Below are 14,963 nucleotides of genomic sequence, written 5' to 3'. Positions count from 1 at the left end.
ATTTTTTAATTTATTTTTTAATTATAGGTGGATACAATAGCTTTATTTTTATGTGGTGCTGAGGATCGAACCCAGTGCCTCACACATGCTAGGTGAGCGCTGTACCTCTGAGCCACAACCCCAGCCCTCTAATTCTTTTTTTTAATCATATTTATTTATTTATTTATTTATTGGTGGTGCTGAGGATCGAGCCCAGCTCCTCACATGTGCTAGGTGAGTGCTCTACTGCTGAGCCACAACCCCAACCCTCTTTTTCTAATTCTTGCTCATGTTTACTTACTGGCTTTAGTAGATTGTTTTGGGTATTGCTTTTAGATTTTCTTAGTATATAATCTTGTCATCTACAAATAAAGACAGTTTTGCTTCTTCCTTTCCATGTTTACATTTTATTTCTTTTTCTGTTATAATTGATCTTTGTTATAAAAATGACATTTTAGTGACTTAGGAAAATGATCCTCTAGTCTAGCAAGGCTCCCCCTCCTGTGACTCTTTTTGTTTTTTTGTAGCAGGTGCTGGAGGTCTAATCCAGGGCCTCCTACATGCTAGGCAAGCATTTTACCACTGAGCACACTCGCTCACCCCAATGCCTGTTTTTAAGGGCCTAGTAGATCTTGTGGTATGGTGTGGTAGCCCATGCAGGACTGACCACTGACTGGGCCTGTGCCAGTTTCCAGTAGATGAGGCAGCCTGGCCTGGTTTCTGCATGGAAGTGACTTCCAAAACTGGTTCAAGCATGAGGTGTGTTCTGTAGAAGTCACAAAGGGACTACCTGATTTCAGGGCCCTCTGTTGGTGTCATGATGGGTATAGTTGGTGCCCATGTTAATCTGTATCATCTGCACCTCTTGTATCCTCAGGGGCTGCCTCACCTTGCAGAGTTAGAGCCCATTCAATAGGCTAGGCTGTTAGACCAAGCTGTGCATCGCTGTGTGTCCTCATGGAGCAAAGGAGTTTGTTTCCCAGGAGACAGGGACCAGGAGGGAGACCAGAATGGGTTGATGCCCTTCATGGTGAGTATTGCTGGTGGTAACACTGTTGCCTGCTACCTGCTACAGGGCTTGACATGGAAGAAGGCAAAGAAGGAGGCACATGGTTGGGCATCAGCACACGGGGGAAGCTGGGGGCACTCACTAACTACCTGCAGCCACAACAGGATCCAGAGGCCCGTGGCAGAGGTAAGTTGGATAGGGTAGAATGGGACCTAGGCAGGGCAGAGCCAAGGCATAGCAGGTAAGGTGGGTGGGCTAGGGACAATTAAGGCAGTCAGGAGTCATGTTGTAAGGGCTTCTTCTGATATACCTCACCCACCTTGATCTGCTTCTGGGCCATGTGGCAGAGACAGGAGAGGAGTCACCATGGGAATCACCTGAGACTTGTTTATCTCAGTGAGTGAGCTCCAAGCATATTACTTCCCAAAGTGTCACGCTAAGGGGCTGGGGATATAGCTCATGCCAGAGCACTTTGCTAGCATGTGTGAGGCCCTGGATTTAATCTCTAGCACTGGTTAAAAACAAAACACCAAAATGTCACTCTTAATCACTGTGTCAGCCTCTTGAATGTTGCAGAGCATATGTCTGCCCCAAGAGCACACATAAATATGTTCCCAGTGAAGTTTTCTCCTTTCATGCTGAATTTCTCTATGGAGGCATAATGGGGAAAACTTTTTTTAACTGAAAAAAATCAGATTTCTTGGTGTCAACCTCAGTGGCAGTGCAGTCAATGAGGTGTGGCTCTAGTGGGACCCTTTTCCTTCCTGCATCCTCCTGAAGGGGCCTCACTCCTGTATTCCCAGGAAGAAGGGTTTACCCTGTTTCCTCAGCCATGTGTATCCCCTGCCTATAGGTGAACTTGTGGCCCACTTTCTGACCACTGATATGGACAGCTTGTCCTACCTGAAGAAGGTCTCCACAGAGGGCCACCTATACAATGGCTTCAACCTCATAGCAGCTGATTTGAGGTGGGTCTACCAGCAGGGGGACAGCCATGCTACCCAGCACTGCTTTGAGGGCCAGGTCTACAGATCATTGGAAAGCAGGTTCAACTCCACCAATCAGCTTGGCAGCCTTTCCTAAGAAGTTGTTTCTGGTGGGCTTGGCAGGCATCCTGAGGACCTACCTGTTTCAGACCCATCAACTTGGGAACTAAGAACATAGCCTAGGGTTCCTGTGACAGTGTGAGGCTTCTTTCTTCCTGACTCTAGAGAACTGAGGTGGGGACCTGGCAGTGTAGGACTGTGAAGGGCAGCCTGTTTGGAGAGGCTTGGCTAGGTTGCTCCTCACTTCCCATAAGCAGGTTTCACAGTGCAGCCTATGGCAGCCCTAATCAAATACTATGCTCCCAGGTGACTCTCACATTAGAGATGTAGCCATAGGAACTGGAGAGGTTTTGTATGTTTTGCCTTTTAGTGAAGGGAGCATCCTTCCTATGCTTCCCTGTCCTCTCCTGGGTCCTCTTCCTCCCTTCTCTGAAGCCAAAGAAGCCAGTGAATGCTGTTAGCCTAGGGGCTTCCTCCAGTACAGATAGTGAGGGAGGCCATTAGTATCCTTTGGTTAGCCCATGTTCAGATGCCCATCCTGAGCTGCTTCCTTCTGTGAGGGGAAGTCAATGGACCTCTGGGCTCTTAAGACCTAGGCTTCTATTCCTTTGAGAATCCATTTCATGTGTCATTCTTTGCCTCATCTCTGTACCACATGGCTAGACAGACTCAGTGTGGAGGTTGAGCAAGCTGTAATAACCAATAGGAGGAAGGCCCAGGGTAGAGGCTGATTATGAATTTGCTGCCAAGAGTTCTCCTTTCTGTTGACCTTTAGCTCCTGAAGACCAAGTCCATGTGCTGTCTAGGCTCTCCATACTTGGTTACCACTGTCAGTAGTTCCATGCTTATCTGACCCAGCCCTAAGAAACCAGACTAGCAACTATGATGCTAGTGAGACTGGGTGTTCAGCAGCTGTGTTGAGTGTCCAGGGAACTAGGGAGTTGTCCTTTGAATGGATGTATGGTCAAATGTGAGGGCCTATATCTCTGGGAGCCTGATTAGCTGTCCTGGTTCCTGGTTCAGGGGCCTGCTATCCCAACGCCACCCAAGAAGTTTGACAGTGGCCAGAAGAGCATCCTGTGGTTAGATGGAAGATGTTGCCAGGAAAGCAGCCCTGTTGGTGGGTGCTAATGAGGAAACCAAGACCTGTTCTAGGTCAGGCCCTCCTTTTGACTGGCCTCTGGTGACACTGGCATTAGTTCCAGTATCTATTTCTATAGGCCCATAGGCAAAAAGTTTAAAAGAACTTTTGCCAGAAAATAAAATCTCTGAAGTCATTAGCCAAACATCTTGAGGAAATTGCCAAGGATTGTAGTGAGGAAGAATGTGAAAGAAATGTGAGTACAGGCTAGGGGTTCTAGATGCCTGTGTGGACTGGAGGGTGGTTGGAGAGTGAGGGAGGAAGGGCAGGTCTCTAGTACTCAACATCTGCCCCTTACCCTGCATTTGTCTGTATTGAAGACAAGGGTCTCCTTGTTCAGCTTTTTGTCTTGGGAAGATGCCTCACAGGTTATAAAGAATCCCTATTTATTTATTTGAGACAGGGTCTAGGTTAGTTGCCTAGGTGGGCCTTAAACTTGCAATCCTCCTGTCTCAACCTTTCAAGTAGCTGGGATCACAGGGGAGTCCCTCTTTAGTTTGCAAAAAAGGTATTCCAAGTTCTAGCAGAAAGACTTACTGCAGTATTGAGGAACTGGGATATCTTTAGCTGTGGAGCAGTTTAAAGTATTTTTAAAATCTGTAGTTGGTATACAAAAATATGTTTTCATATGGCACTTTGTTGAGAAGTCTATGTCGCCGTGAGACCAACTGCCCAGGAACAGTTTGAGATCAATTGTGGAGGTGGGGGCCTTGGCCCCCTGGAGTGTTCGGGTGTTTGTTGGGGTGGGGCCCAACTCTGATATTATCACCACATGCCTATGCTATGTGGCATTCAGCCATGCTGTGCTGTGCCTCCTAGGCTGGTGGTCCCCAAGGTGAGCCAGGAATGTACCTGTGATGTTAGAAGGAGCCAGGGTCTCCATGACTCTGGCTTCCAGTATCCTAGCCTGGCTAAAGTGGACCATTGTTTTTGCGTTGGCTCCCATTGGGGCTCTGGGAATAGGGCCATGAGATCAAACTGCGCAATGTGGGGGCAGGATACCCTGTGGCTCCCATCTTACCTTCTTCTCCCCTTCCTCTATCTACAGCACAACAAAAGGAGACTTGGTTTGCTACTATGGAAACCGGGGGAGGCCTGAGCCCATTGTCCTGACACCAGGTGAGTCTGTTCTGGGAGTCTGACGGAGAAGGGGGCTGCTCCTAATGAAGGGGATAACCTATACTTTTTAGAGACCAGGACCCTGTTGCAGCACTTTCCTGGGACTTTTTGGCCATTTGATGCCTAATGATCTGTACAAGATTGTGGCCCATACCTGCCACAAGAGAGCCTTATACCCTCCCTACTGCCTTTCATGGGCTTTTCCTATAGACTAAGACTGCACTTGCTCTGGATTTCCCATCTTAGCCCCAAAGCCCAGCTGGTGACCTCCAACCCCACTTTACAGCCCCATCACCAGCCCCACCTCGGGTAGCCTCATCTTGCCTTAGATCCTTTAGGCTCCACCCAGGCTCCTCCCCTTGACCTCTTCCCCATGCACAAGCACCACATGCTAACTTGTCACAAATGCATACCTCCTGCATCTGGCCACATGCTGGCCCATGTTCTCAGAGACTTGTCTCTCCCATCACCTGCCTGCCTCCCCCTGTACCCCAGAGCATACTCTGCCTGGACCATCCCCTCCCTCTAGCTACACCTTTGCCCAGGCTGTGCCTTCTGCTGCTCTGCCCTTCTGTTCCCTTCTTCTTTAGGTGTTATGATTTCCTGAAAGCCTCCTCTGTCAGCATCCGTCCCCACAATCTGGGCAGAGAGTATTACATTGCCTTTCCCACTATAAACTACTTTTGGGAGGAGGTCTGAGTCTTCAGGACAGAGCAGGAACCCCTGGGAAATAGCACAAATGGGGTCTAGCACAGTATATCAGGTAAACAAAATTCCGGGACCAGAACCCTGCCTTCAGGCCTGCTTCCTCCCTCCCCAGCTTGCTGCTTGAGGCCTGTTCTCACTGGTGACATCTTAGGACTGTAGAACTCAGACACCCACTCTGGTCCCTATATCTGAGCTGTTGGCCCATATCAGATGACCCAGCCCACGGGAAGAGTGTCAACATCCTTGGTATCACCCTCATCCCTGCCTCTTTGAGGCAGTGTTCTTTCGTAGTATAGTTTTTGTGTCCTCAGGACACAGGGATTTTCTCTGCAGTTGGCACCAGTCACCAAGTGAGGTCGCAGGACACAGGTCCTTCCTTCCCACTGGGGTTTAATGGTGCACATTTATGCTGGCATCTATTCCTCATGCTGGCCCAGTTACCACAAGGTGCTCTGGAGCCATAGTGGGACCCCAGCTCCCACCTTAGAGCCATAGGGATCCAAAGCAGGGCTGGCCAAGTTCCCAAGAGTTGGGTGATACATAACCAACAGCAAGGAACAGAGGGACATGATGCTCAGGGATCCTGGGTTTGGGAAGAATCATTCTGGCTTCGCTTGGGACAGTTCTTACCATTCTTCTTGCCTCAGTGTCTCCCCATAAGTTCAGACTTCTTGGAGTTTGGGTATGTGGTGAGGTGGGTTTGTACCCTGGAGTCAGTCTTTCCTTTTACATATTGTTGGGGCTGCCCTGAGCCAGTGACCGTGCAGGAGAGAATTGGAAACTAAAATATCAAAGGACAGAGATAGGTCCACTCCTCATTTTAAACATTGGCCCAGAGGCCTTTGGGAAGCAGATAGAAGGTTTACTGTTCTCAGTGCCTGAGACCCCCTGACTAGAGACACTTATTTTCTGCTAAGTCATTTTTGGTAAAAATTCTTTCATGTGCCTTTTTTTTTTTTTTTTTTTTTTTTGGTGGTGCTAGGGATTGAACTCAGGGCCTTGTGCATGCTAGACAAGCACTCTACCACCTGAGCTATATCCCCAGCCCCCCACCTCCTGTTTTTAATCCCTGCATCTGCCCCCACCTGATCTGTGTTCCTTCTTTTACTTTTTTAGGAATTGAACCCAGTACCTCATGCCTGCTAAGTACACATTCTTACCTTTATTTTATTTTTATGTGGTGCCGAGGATCAAACCCAGCGCTCTGCATGTGCTAGTCGAGTGCTCTACTGCTGAGCTACAACTCCAGTTCCTAAGTACACAATCTTACTACTGAACTATACCCTAGTACACCCTAGCAAAGACTTTTTTAATAGACAAAGTACAGATTTGATGAAGGTGGAAGTAGCACTCTGTAAGGTACAGTGGAGTGGGCTGAGCAAGAGAGAGGCTCAAGGCCCAGTTACCATTTTTTAAAATAACAGTTTTATTGAGATATGGCTCACATGCTATATAGTTCACCCATTTAAAGTATATTATATTCAATGGGTTTTAGTAAATGCACAAAATTACTCAACTGTCACTATGTCTAATCCCAGAATCTTTTCATCATATCCCAAAGAAAGTCTCACATTCATTAGCACATACTCCCCCTTCCCTCTTGCTTCCCAGCCCCTGGCAACCTTTTATTTTTCTCTTTGATACTAGAGATTGAATCCAGGGGAGACTCTACCACAGAACTACAACCCCAGTCCTTTTTAGTTTTTATTTTGAGACAGAGTCTCATTAAGTTGCCCTGATTGGCCTCAAACTTGAGATCATCTTGCCTCAGCCTCCTGAGTCACTGGGATTACAGGTGTGGGCTACCGTGTCTGTACCTTGGCAACTTTTTCTTTTTGGTGCTGGGTATTGAAATCAGGGGCGTCAACCACTGAAATACATCCCCCCTATTTTGTATTTTATTTAGAAATAGGGTCTCACTGAGTTGCATAGCACCTCGCTGTTGCTGAGGCTGGCTTTGAACTCACAATCTTCCTGCCTCAGCCTCCCTAGCTGTGGGATTATAGGCGTGTGCCACTGCGCCCAGCTCCTGGCAACTTTTAATCTGCTGTCTCTATGGACTTGCTCATTATGAACATTTCATACAGATGGAATCATGTACTGTGTGGTCTTGGGAACTGACTTCTGAATTCTTTCGCTTAGCTTAATGTTTTCAATATTCATCTTGTAGCCTGAATCAGCTTGTTCTTTTTTTAAAAATATTTTTTTTTAGTTGTAGTTGGACACAATACCTTTATTTTATTTATTTGTTTGTATGTGGTGTTGAAGATTGAACCTAGGGCCTTGCATGTGTTAGGCGAGCGCTCTACTGCTGAGCCACAAGTCCATCCCTTGTTGATTCTTTTTAAGGCTGAGTAATACTCTGTGGTTATATATTTTGTTTCTCCATTCAGCCATTAATGAATACTTTCGGCTATTATGAATAATGCTGCCATGAACATTTATTAAAAGTTTTTGTGTGGACATGTTTTCACCTCGCTTGTGGTGAAACAGTACAGACACACATAAAAACACCTAGGAGTAGAATGGCTGGATCATATGGTAACTTTGTTAGCCTTTTGAGGAACTTCCAAATTATTTTCCAAAGCATCTGCACCATTTTACATTTTTTTGTTGTTAATATGTTTTAGTTGTAGATAGACACAATACCTTTATTTTATTTATTTTTATGTGGTGCTGAGGATTGAACCCAGGGCCTCGCTCTTGCTAGGTGAGCACTCTACTGCTGAGCTACAACCCCAGCCTCCCATTTTACATTTCTAACAGCAGTGTACAAGGGTCTCAGTTTCTCTGAATCCTCACCAATCCTTGTTATTTATTTATTTTTGCAGTGGGGGAGGGGTGGGTACTGGGATTGAATCCAGGCCTTGTGCTTGCTAAGCACATGTACCAATGAGCTACATTCCCCAGTCTTCTGTCTTTGGGTGTGTGCATATGATGCTGGGAATTGAACCCATGGCTTCTACATATTAGGCAAGTGTTCTACTGCTATGTTACATTCCAACTCTATCCTCTATCTTTTAGATTGTAGCTATCTTAATGGGTATGAAGGGGCATCTTCTTGTGATTTTTATTACGTTTGTCTGGTGGCTATGGATGTTGAACATATTTTCATGTACTTGTTAGCCACTTTTTCTGCCAAGAAATGTTTATTCAGGTCTTTGCTCATTTTAAAATTTGGTTCTCTGCCCAGTGTGGTAGTGCATGCCTATAATCCCAGTAACTCAGGAGGTTGAGGCAGGAGGATCCCAAGTTCAAAGCCCAGCAACTTAGTGAGGCCCTAATCTAGTGAGACCCTGTCTCAAAATAAAAAAATAAAAAGGGCTGAGGATGTGGCTTAATGGTTAAGTGGCCTGGGTTCAATCCTCAGAATTAATGAATAGGTTTTCTTTTATATATATATATATATATATATATATATATATATATATATATATATATATATATATATTTTAGTTGCAGATGGACACACAATATCTTTTATTTATTTTTACATGGTGCTGAGGATTGAGCCCAGTGCCTCACACATGCGAGGCAAGCGCTTTCTCACTGAGCTACAGCCCCAGCCCTAGGTTTTCTTTTTGAGTTGTAGGATTTCTTTATTCTACCAATGCAACAAGAGATCTGATTTGCAAAAATTCTTCCCCATTTCATGGATTTTCTTTTTTTACTTTCTTGGTTTCTTTTGAAGCACAAAGTTCTAAGTTTGGATGAAGCCCCCTATTTTTTTCTTCTGTTGTTTATGTTTTTGCTGTCTTATTTAATAAGTCATTGCCTGATCTAAGGTTATGAAGCTTTCCTCTCATGTTTTCTTCTAACGGTTTATAGTTGTAGCTCTTTCATTTATGTCTTTGGTCCAATTTGAGTTAGTTTTGTGTACAATGTCAGGTGGGATCAAACTCCAGTCTTTGCCTGTGGCTTCCTAATTTCCTAGCACCAATATTAAATTGTCTTCCCAGTTGTTCCTGAAGGAAAAAAACCACAATGACATCAGGGACTGGCAACTTGACTATGGGGGCTCCAGCAGAGTCCAGGGCAATCTTCCTGGACTTGACTGGAACTGGAGCTGCTTCAGACTCTGCTTCCTTGGTGCCTCATCCAGGATGCAGAGCTGTGTGCTACTTGGCCACCTGGACCTCTGGAGAAGCAGCTCTGAGGGGTCTCTCCCCTCAAATGTGTGTCCTTCACTTTTATGACATGAGAAACCCTTTCTCTTTTGGTCACACCTTCTGTCCATTTTAGAACTTCCTTGTTCTGAGAAACTGCAGCTCAGAGTCCTTGCAATGAGTCCACCTGCTCCCTTAGCAGGAACCCAGTCAGTATACAGAGGTGGGCTCTGTATAATGGATATGTATACTGTCTGTGTGTCCACTGGCTAGGACTTCCTGTCTCCTCATGAGTCAGGACCTATCATGGTGGGTACCCTCCTGCCCTTGGGTTGGTGGTTGTCCCACCCTTGATTTTTGCAGATAACCCTCATACCATACCTTAGAAATGGATGCCTATTAGAGTTCAAGTTTTTTATTTCATATTAGTCCGTCCATCTTGTCCCCTAGATATCTGTACTTTGTGGAATCTTGAGGTTGCCACTTGCCTCTGCCCTGCCTTGGGTTCTGTACCCCTTACCATAGATATGGATCAGGTATGAGCCTAGAGAGTGCCAAAGTGATGCAGTCTGGTTCAATTTTGCTATCACCTGCTATACCCCTGCCATTTTGTTATTTGGGGGGACACCAGGGATGTTTAACCACTGAGCCACATTCCCAGCCCTTTTATTTTGAGATAAGTTCTTACTAAGTTGCTTAGGGCCTCACTAAATTGCTGAGGCTGGCTTTGAACTGGGGGTCTTCCTGACTCATCCTCTTGAGTTGCTGGGATTACAGGCGTGTGCCACCACACTCAGCTATCCCTAACATCTTGTGTTGGGTGGACCAGTAGGTGTCAGAAGTTTACCTTGAAATCACATAGCTGGACCTCTGTATGGCTAAGCTGGTCTCTTCCCTGCAGGGACCTATGGACTGAGCAATGCATTGCTGGAGACACCCTGGAGGAAGCTGTGCTTTGGCAAGAAGCTCTTCCTAGAGGTTGTGGAGCAGAGCCATGTGCTCCCCAAGGATACTCTTGTTAACCAGCTCCTGGATGTGCTCAACAATGAGGAGGCGTAAGTGGGCAGATTCTTCTGGGGTGACCGCTCAGGCTTTGAGGCAAAGAAGAAGGCAGGCTCTGCTACTCTAAAGGCCTATGAAAGTAACCAGGTCTGGCTTCTAACTGCAGGAAACCTGAAAAATATGCTGTCCTTGGCCCCTCTGCTACTCCTCTGCTGTTCTCCTTGATTTCTGGTAGGGTCCTTTGATGATGAGAGATGGGGAAGTCAGGGTCATGTGGGCTGGGAGGCTCAGTGCTCATAGAGATCTGATGCAGGCTGGCCTGAGGCCAGAGCAGCTAGAGGTTCTCTTCTGTGTGAGAGGGGATATAGATAGAGCTTCCCACATGCTGTCTTTCTAGTGACTTTGGGGTTGAGCACTGGGCACAGGCATGCCTATTCCTGGGGGCAGAGGAGCTCCCCCACCATCTTCCTTGCCCATAGGCCTCTGCACAAGGCACCCTCAGATACTGGACACCTAGGGCTTAGCTGTCCCAGCAGGGATCCTGGTGCTCATCAACCTGGATTTTGTTCTGAGTGTAGTCCCATATGTCCCTCCCACTGCCACACATACCATTTCCTGCCTAGACAACCCAGCATTCACTTGTGTACCCTGTTGGTCTCACTTCCCCCAGTGGACCCTCAGAGGACACCTCATAGTCTGTCTCCCGTTCTTTTCTCCCTGCCCTCCCACAACTGCCTCAAGGCCTCTGAACCATAACATTACCCTTTAGCCTCAGCATCACCACTCCCTTGGGGGAGCTGTGCTGGCCTAGCCCTCTGCTCAGCTCTAAGACCACAGTCATTAGTCAGTGTGTCATCCTGGACAGAGCCATGATAGGCCCTGGCTGTTCTTATTGATTGCTGTAGCTCTAGTACCCCTTGTGGTGGCTGGCAAGTCTCAATGCTTGAGTGGACTCCTGTTATGAAAAGCTGCTTGCAAAGGCTCTTCTAGGGACAGTAAGAGAATATATATGCTATCTGGCTGCCTGGGTTTCAGTGATGGAGTCATAAATAGATGAGTAGACAAAGATGTGAGGCATTGAGCATGAAAGGGAATAAACCAACACTTGTGGTTCTCCCCAGTTGCTTTCCAAGCTCAGGGAGCTCATTAGGAACCTGAAAGCTGTTAGCACTTTAGGTTAGTCCAGCTGACCATCCAGGACCATGGACAGGCAGCAGAGGGAATGATGACCTTTTTACCCTCTGTCCTTCCAGACAGCTGCCAGACCCAGCCATTGAAGACCAGGGCCAGGAATATGTGCAGCCCATACTGAGCAAGTATGCAGCTGTATGTGTGCGCTGCCCCAACTATGGAACCAGGTATGGAGGGGCTGGGGGTACCGGGTGCATCACCTTCCTACCCTAGTCTCCCACTTCCCAGGCTGGAGGAAGGATAAAGAAACTGAGCTTCCTTATGTTCCATAGCTAGCTAGGACCAGGCTATTTCCCTAACTGAGTAAATTCAAAGCCTTTGCCCTGTATAGACTGGGCTACAGGGGCAAGCAGACTCCACAGTTAAGAGCCATGCATAACATAAATGAGCATCAATTCCCAGGGGCTCTGTAGATCAGGGCTTGAGATCCCCCAGTCTTCAGCTGTCTTCTAGATGGGGCCATTGGGCTGCCCCCTTGGGGTCAGGCCCCCTTAGGGCCACCCTGTGAAAGTTTTGGGCAGGCAGGTGGGGCTCTTCCTGCAGAGGGAAGGCAGGGAAGGCTGGGGGTGTTTCAGACTAGAGGTGACAGGACTCACCCAGTGTGGGCATGCAGGCTTGGTCAGGAGGCCCAGATGCCTCTGACAAGCTTCTCTGTATCCTCAAGACTGGGATTGCTACTCATTTGTGACCTACCACAAAGCTGGAACCAAGTGCCCAGCACAGACCCCACACTTGGTGAATCTGCCTCTTCCTGCCTCCTGCCTCAGGTCTGGCACCAGCTGTGCCTCTGACAGGTAGGACTGGAGCCTAGGGATACAGGGTGAACACTGTTTTTCAGAACCAACACCATCATCCTTGTGGACGCAGATGGTCACGTGACCTTCACCGAGCGCAGCATGCTGAACAAGGACCCCTCCTGCTGGGAGACCAACACCTACGAGTTCATGTTACAGAGCTAATCCCCCACTGCTGGATATGGCCAGCAGGCTCTGGAGGCCCTGCCTTGAAGGCCAGTGTGGACAGCAACCTTCCATGACCATACTACACTGCTCGTGACTTGGCCAACATTCTAAGAGATGTCTAATTTGTTTGTTACCTATTCTTGTGTTGTATCCAGCTCAGGGTCTGCCTTTATGCCAATGGGGAGTGAGAGATTCTGATGCCAGGTCTAGGACAGAACCAGGTGTACCATATGTGTGTGACTATACTTGGGTCTACCTTGTCCACATGTAAAGGCACACATACACATGTAGGGCACATGCTCACACACATACACACCCCCATGTGCAGAGGCACACACATGCACACAAAATTGCATGTGTATACATATTTGAACACATACTCAAGAGTATACACACACATGTGCATGCCAAGCAGGCAGAAGAGAACCTTTTACCTTATACTTGTAGCCAATGGCTCTTTGCTCTGGTCAAATGTCAGGAGTAGGCATTTATTTAAATGGTGCCTTAAATGGTGTTTAAGTAGTGCATAGGGCACCACTGTGCTTTACTTCCCAACAACCATACCTGTTCCTGAGAGGATATGGGCCATATTTGCAATCATATACAAGGAGGACCAGAGAAAAACTCACTTTTACAATAGAAGCTCAGCCTCATTAGAGATCCAGTGGTTCTCCATATGCCAGAGAGTCCTGTGTGCATTGGACAGTCTTGAATGAGAGATGTGGCCCCACATATGCTGGGTGGTCTTTTGTGCACCAAGGGTCCTGTATGGTCAGGTCCATGGTGCAGGATGGTTGTGTGTGTTCCAGGGGCTTTCAGGCCACTACTTACCAGGTGGGTGTTATGGGTTCTGGGAAGGCCCATCTCAGCAAGGGAACTTAGCTAGTCCTTGCTGTCTCCCTTCTTGGTACATCAAACTTTACAGGAATCTGAACTTGAATGTGAGCTGTTGATAATAAAGCTTTGAAGTTGTGGTGAGTAAATGGGTTTCAAGATCCTTCCTTTGTGTGATGGTGGTGACAGGAACTCCTGTGGTGGTACCAATACCCATACGAGGCTCTTTCTGCCTCCTTTTGTCACAACCTCCTCAACACTGTAATGGAGGCCTCTGGGTCAGGCTATCTGTCTATGGGTAGAGGCCAGGGTGCAAGAGACCCACTCATATATATGGGACCCAGGTGCTGATTACTGGATGAGTTACCTACCACCAGGGATTCGTTAGGAGGAGCCCTTGGAGGGAGAGGCATGGAAATGGTGGAGTTGAGGGCCAGAGGACAAATAGAGTCAGCCTCAGCCATGGCACTGGGGAGGTAAAGTCTCAAGCACTGGCCATGCATAAGTCCCACATATCCATTGCTTAGCTCCATGCTTCCTTTTGCCTTTGGAGTTGACCTGACTTGGCCTTCTCAGAGCAATGAGTTTAGAGTGGATGTGGACCTGCGCCGCGTATCCCAGCCTGGGTATGACAAATTGCTAGTCCATCTGGGAATGAGTAGGGGCCCAGCTTCCCTCTTCCTGTCTCCTCCATGCCCCTGGGTCTGAGGCCCTCCATGGCTCACTTTAAACTCAGAAGAATAGTGGTTAAGCCAGGCCAGGCTTAAAGGGGGCTTCCAGTGGTGACAAAATACATGTCTAGGCCAAAGATCTCAAGACCCATGTGTCTGGCAGTCAAGGCTCCCAACCAGCCCCACTGCCAACATTCTCCATGTGCCTCAGTGGGTTGTCCCCTGTCTTGAACCCATGTTCTATGCCAGCACTTCCCCCCAGCCAGGTACACTGCTCTCATGCAGAGCCTCCCTATCTAGAACCTCCCTGTTCATCTCTGTCCTAGAGACTGGGTCTGCCCAGGGAAAGCTTTTTAAACACTTGTCATGAACCCCTCTGCCCCCAGCCTACCCAGGGCTCCCCAATAGCCTAGACCTTCTGAGGAAAGGGCAGATGTAGATTCTATTGTTATGGGTTGAGTTCTGCCCCCAACTCCCCTGCCCCCCGCCAAAAAAAATTCTAACTCCACTATCTAGAATGTGACTATTGGGAGATAACGCCTTTCCATATATAATCAAGATAAAATTAGGCTGGGTCCTAATCCAAAGTGACTGTTGTCCTTATCTGAAAAGAAATTTGGATACCGCATACAGTGCATGAAGTTCTGCTATACCAGAATAAGCAGGGAGTATACCAGAAGCTGAGAGAAAGACCTGGATCATAGCTTCCTTAGAGTGTTCAGAGAGAGTATAGATCTGCTGCCTCTTCATCTCAGACTTCCAACCTCCAGAGCTGTGAGACAACAGATTATTATTTAAGCCATTCTGTCATATTTTGTCATGTCAGCCCTAGCAGACTAAAATAACTGTGATCCTTACTTTGTAGGTGGAGAAATAGGTTTGAGGCTTAAAGGGGGCTTCTTAATAGTCCTCTACTTAATAGTCCTCCACTTCCCAGAGAGGTGGGAAGGCACAGCCATGAGGCCAGGATGGACAGGACAAGGACTGGTGGCACCTCAGGGGGCACATACCTCTGTAGGCCAATGGCCAACCCACAAAGTTCTCACCACAATGCCTTGCACCCCTCTCACCTTCACTTTATGTGCCCAGGCCCTTTCCATTTCTCATAGTCATAATTCTTGCCTGAGGGGCTTTACATTCACTATCCCCTGTGCCTGAAAAATCCCTCTTGTAGACATCCAAACCATGCCATCCT

General features: G+C 47.4%; 1 protein-coding gene across 6 annotated transcripts in view; it reads left to right on the top strand.

Annotated features, from left to right (window-relative positions):
• Tango2 (transport and golgi organization 2 homolog) overlaps positions 1 to 13,246 on the top strand; it is a 43,978-nt gene extending 30,732 nt beyond the window's left edge. For 4 of the 6 annotated variants that reach the window (XM_046421178.2, XM_046421177.2, XM_046421181.2 and 1 more), the window contains 6 exons: positions 1,055 to 1,174; positions 1,842 to 1,956; positions 4,224 to 4,294; positions 10,010 to 10,163; positions 11,364 to 11,468; positions 12,140 to 13,246. In XM_046421178.2, coding sequence (XP_046277134.1) covers positions 1,055 to 1,174; positions 1,842 to 1,956; positions 4,224 to 4,294; positions 10,010 to 10,163; positions 11,364 to 11,468; positions 12,140 to 12,260 — 686 coding nt within the window. In that variant the 3' untranslated portion in view covers positions 12,261 to 13,246. Of the gene's footprint in view, positions 1 to 27; positions 93 to 184; positions 214 to 1,054; positions 1,175 to 1,841; positions 1,957 to 4,223; positions 4,295 to 10,009; positions 10,164 to 11,363; positions 11,469 to 12,139 lie in introns of all 6 variants that reach the window. The other 2 variants (XM_058571721.1, XM_058571722.1) reach the window with 1 other exon arrangement.
• Positions 13,247 to 14,963: the final 1,717 nt, after the last annotated feature.

The sequence above is a fragment of the Marmota monax genome, unplaced genomic scaffold (assembly GCF_021218885.2).
Source record: "Marmota monax isolate L192 unplaced genomic scaffold, Marmota_monax_Labrador192_F-V1.1 WCK01_AAM20220418_F8-fsc00157, whole genome shotgun sequence".
Taxonomy (NCBI): Eukaryota; Metazoa; Chordata; class Mammalia; order Rodentia; family Sciuridae; genus Marmota; species Marmota monax.
Note: the sequence above shows the minus strand (reverse complement) of the source record. Positions and strands in the feature narration are given on the sequence as shown.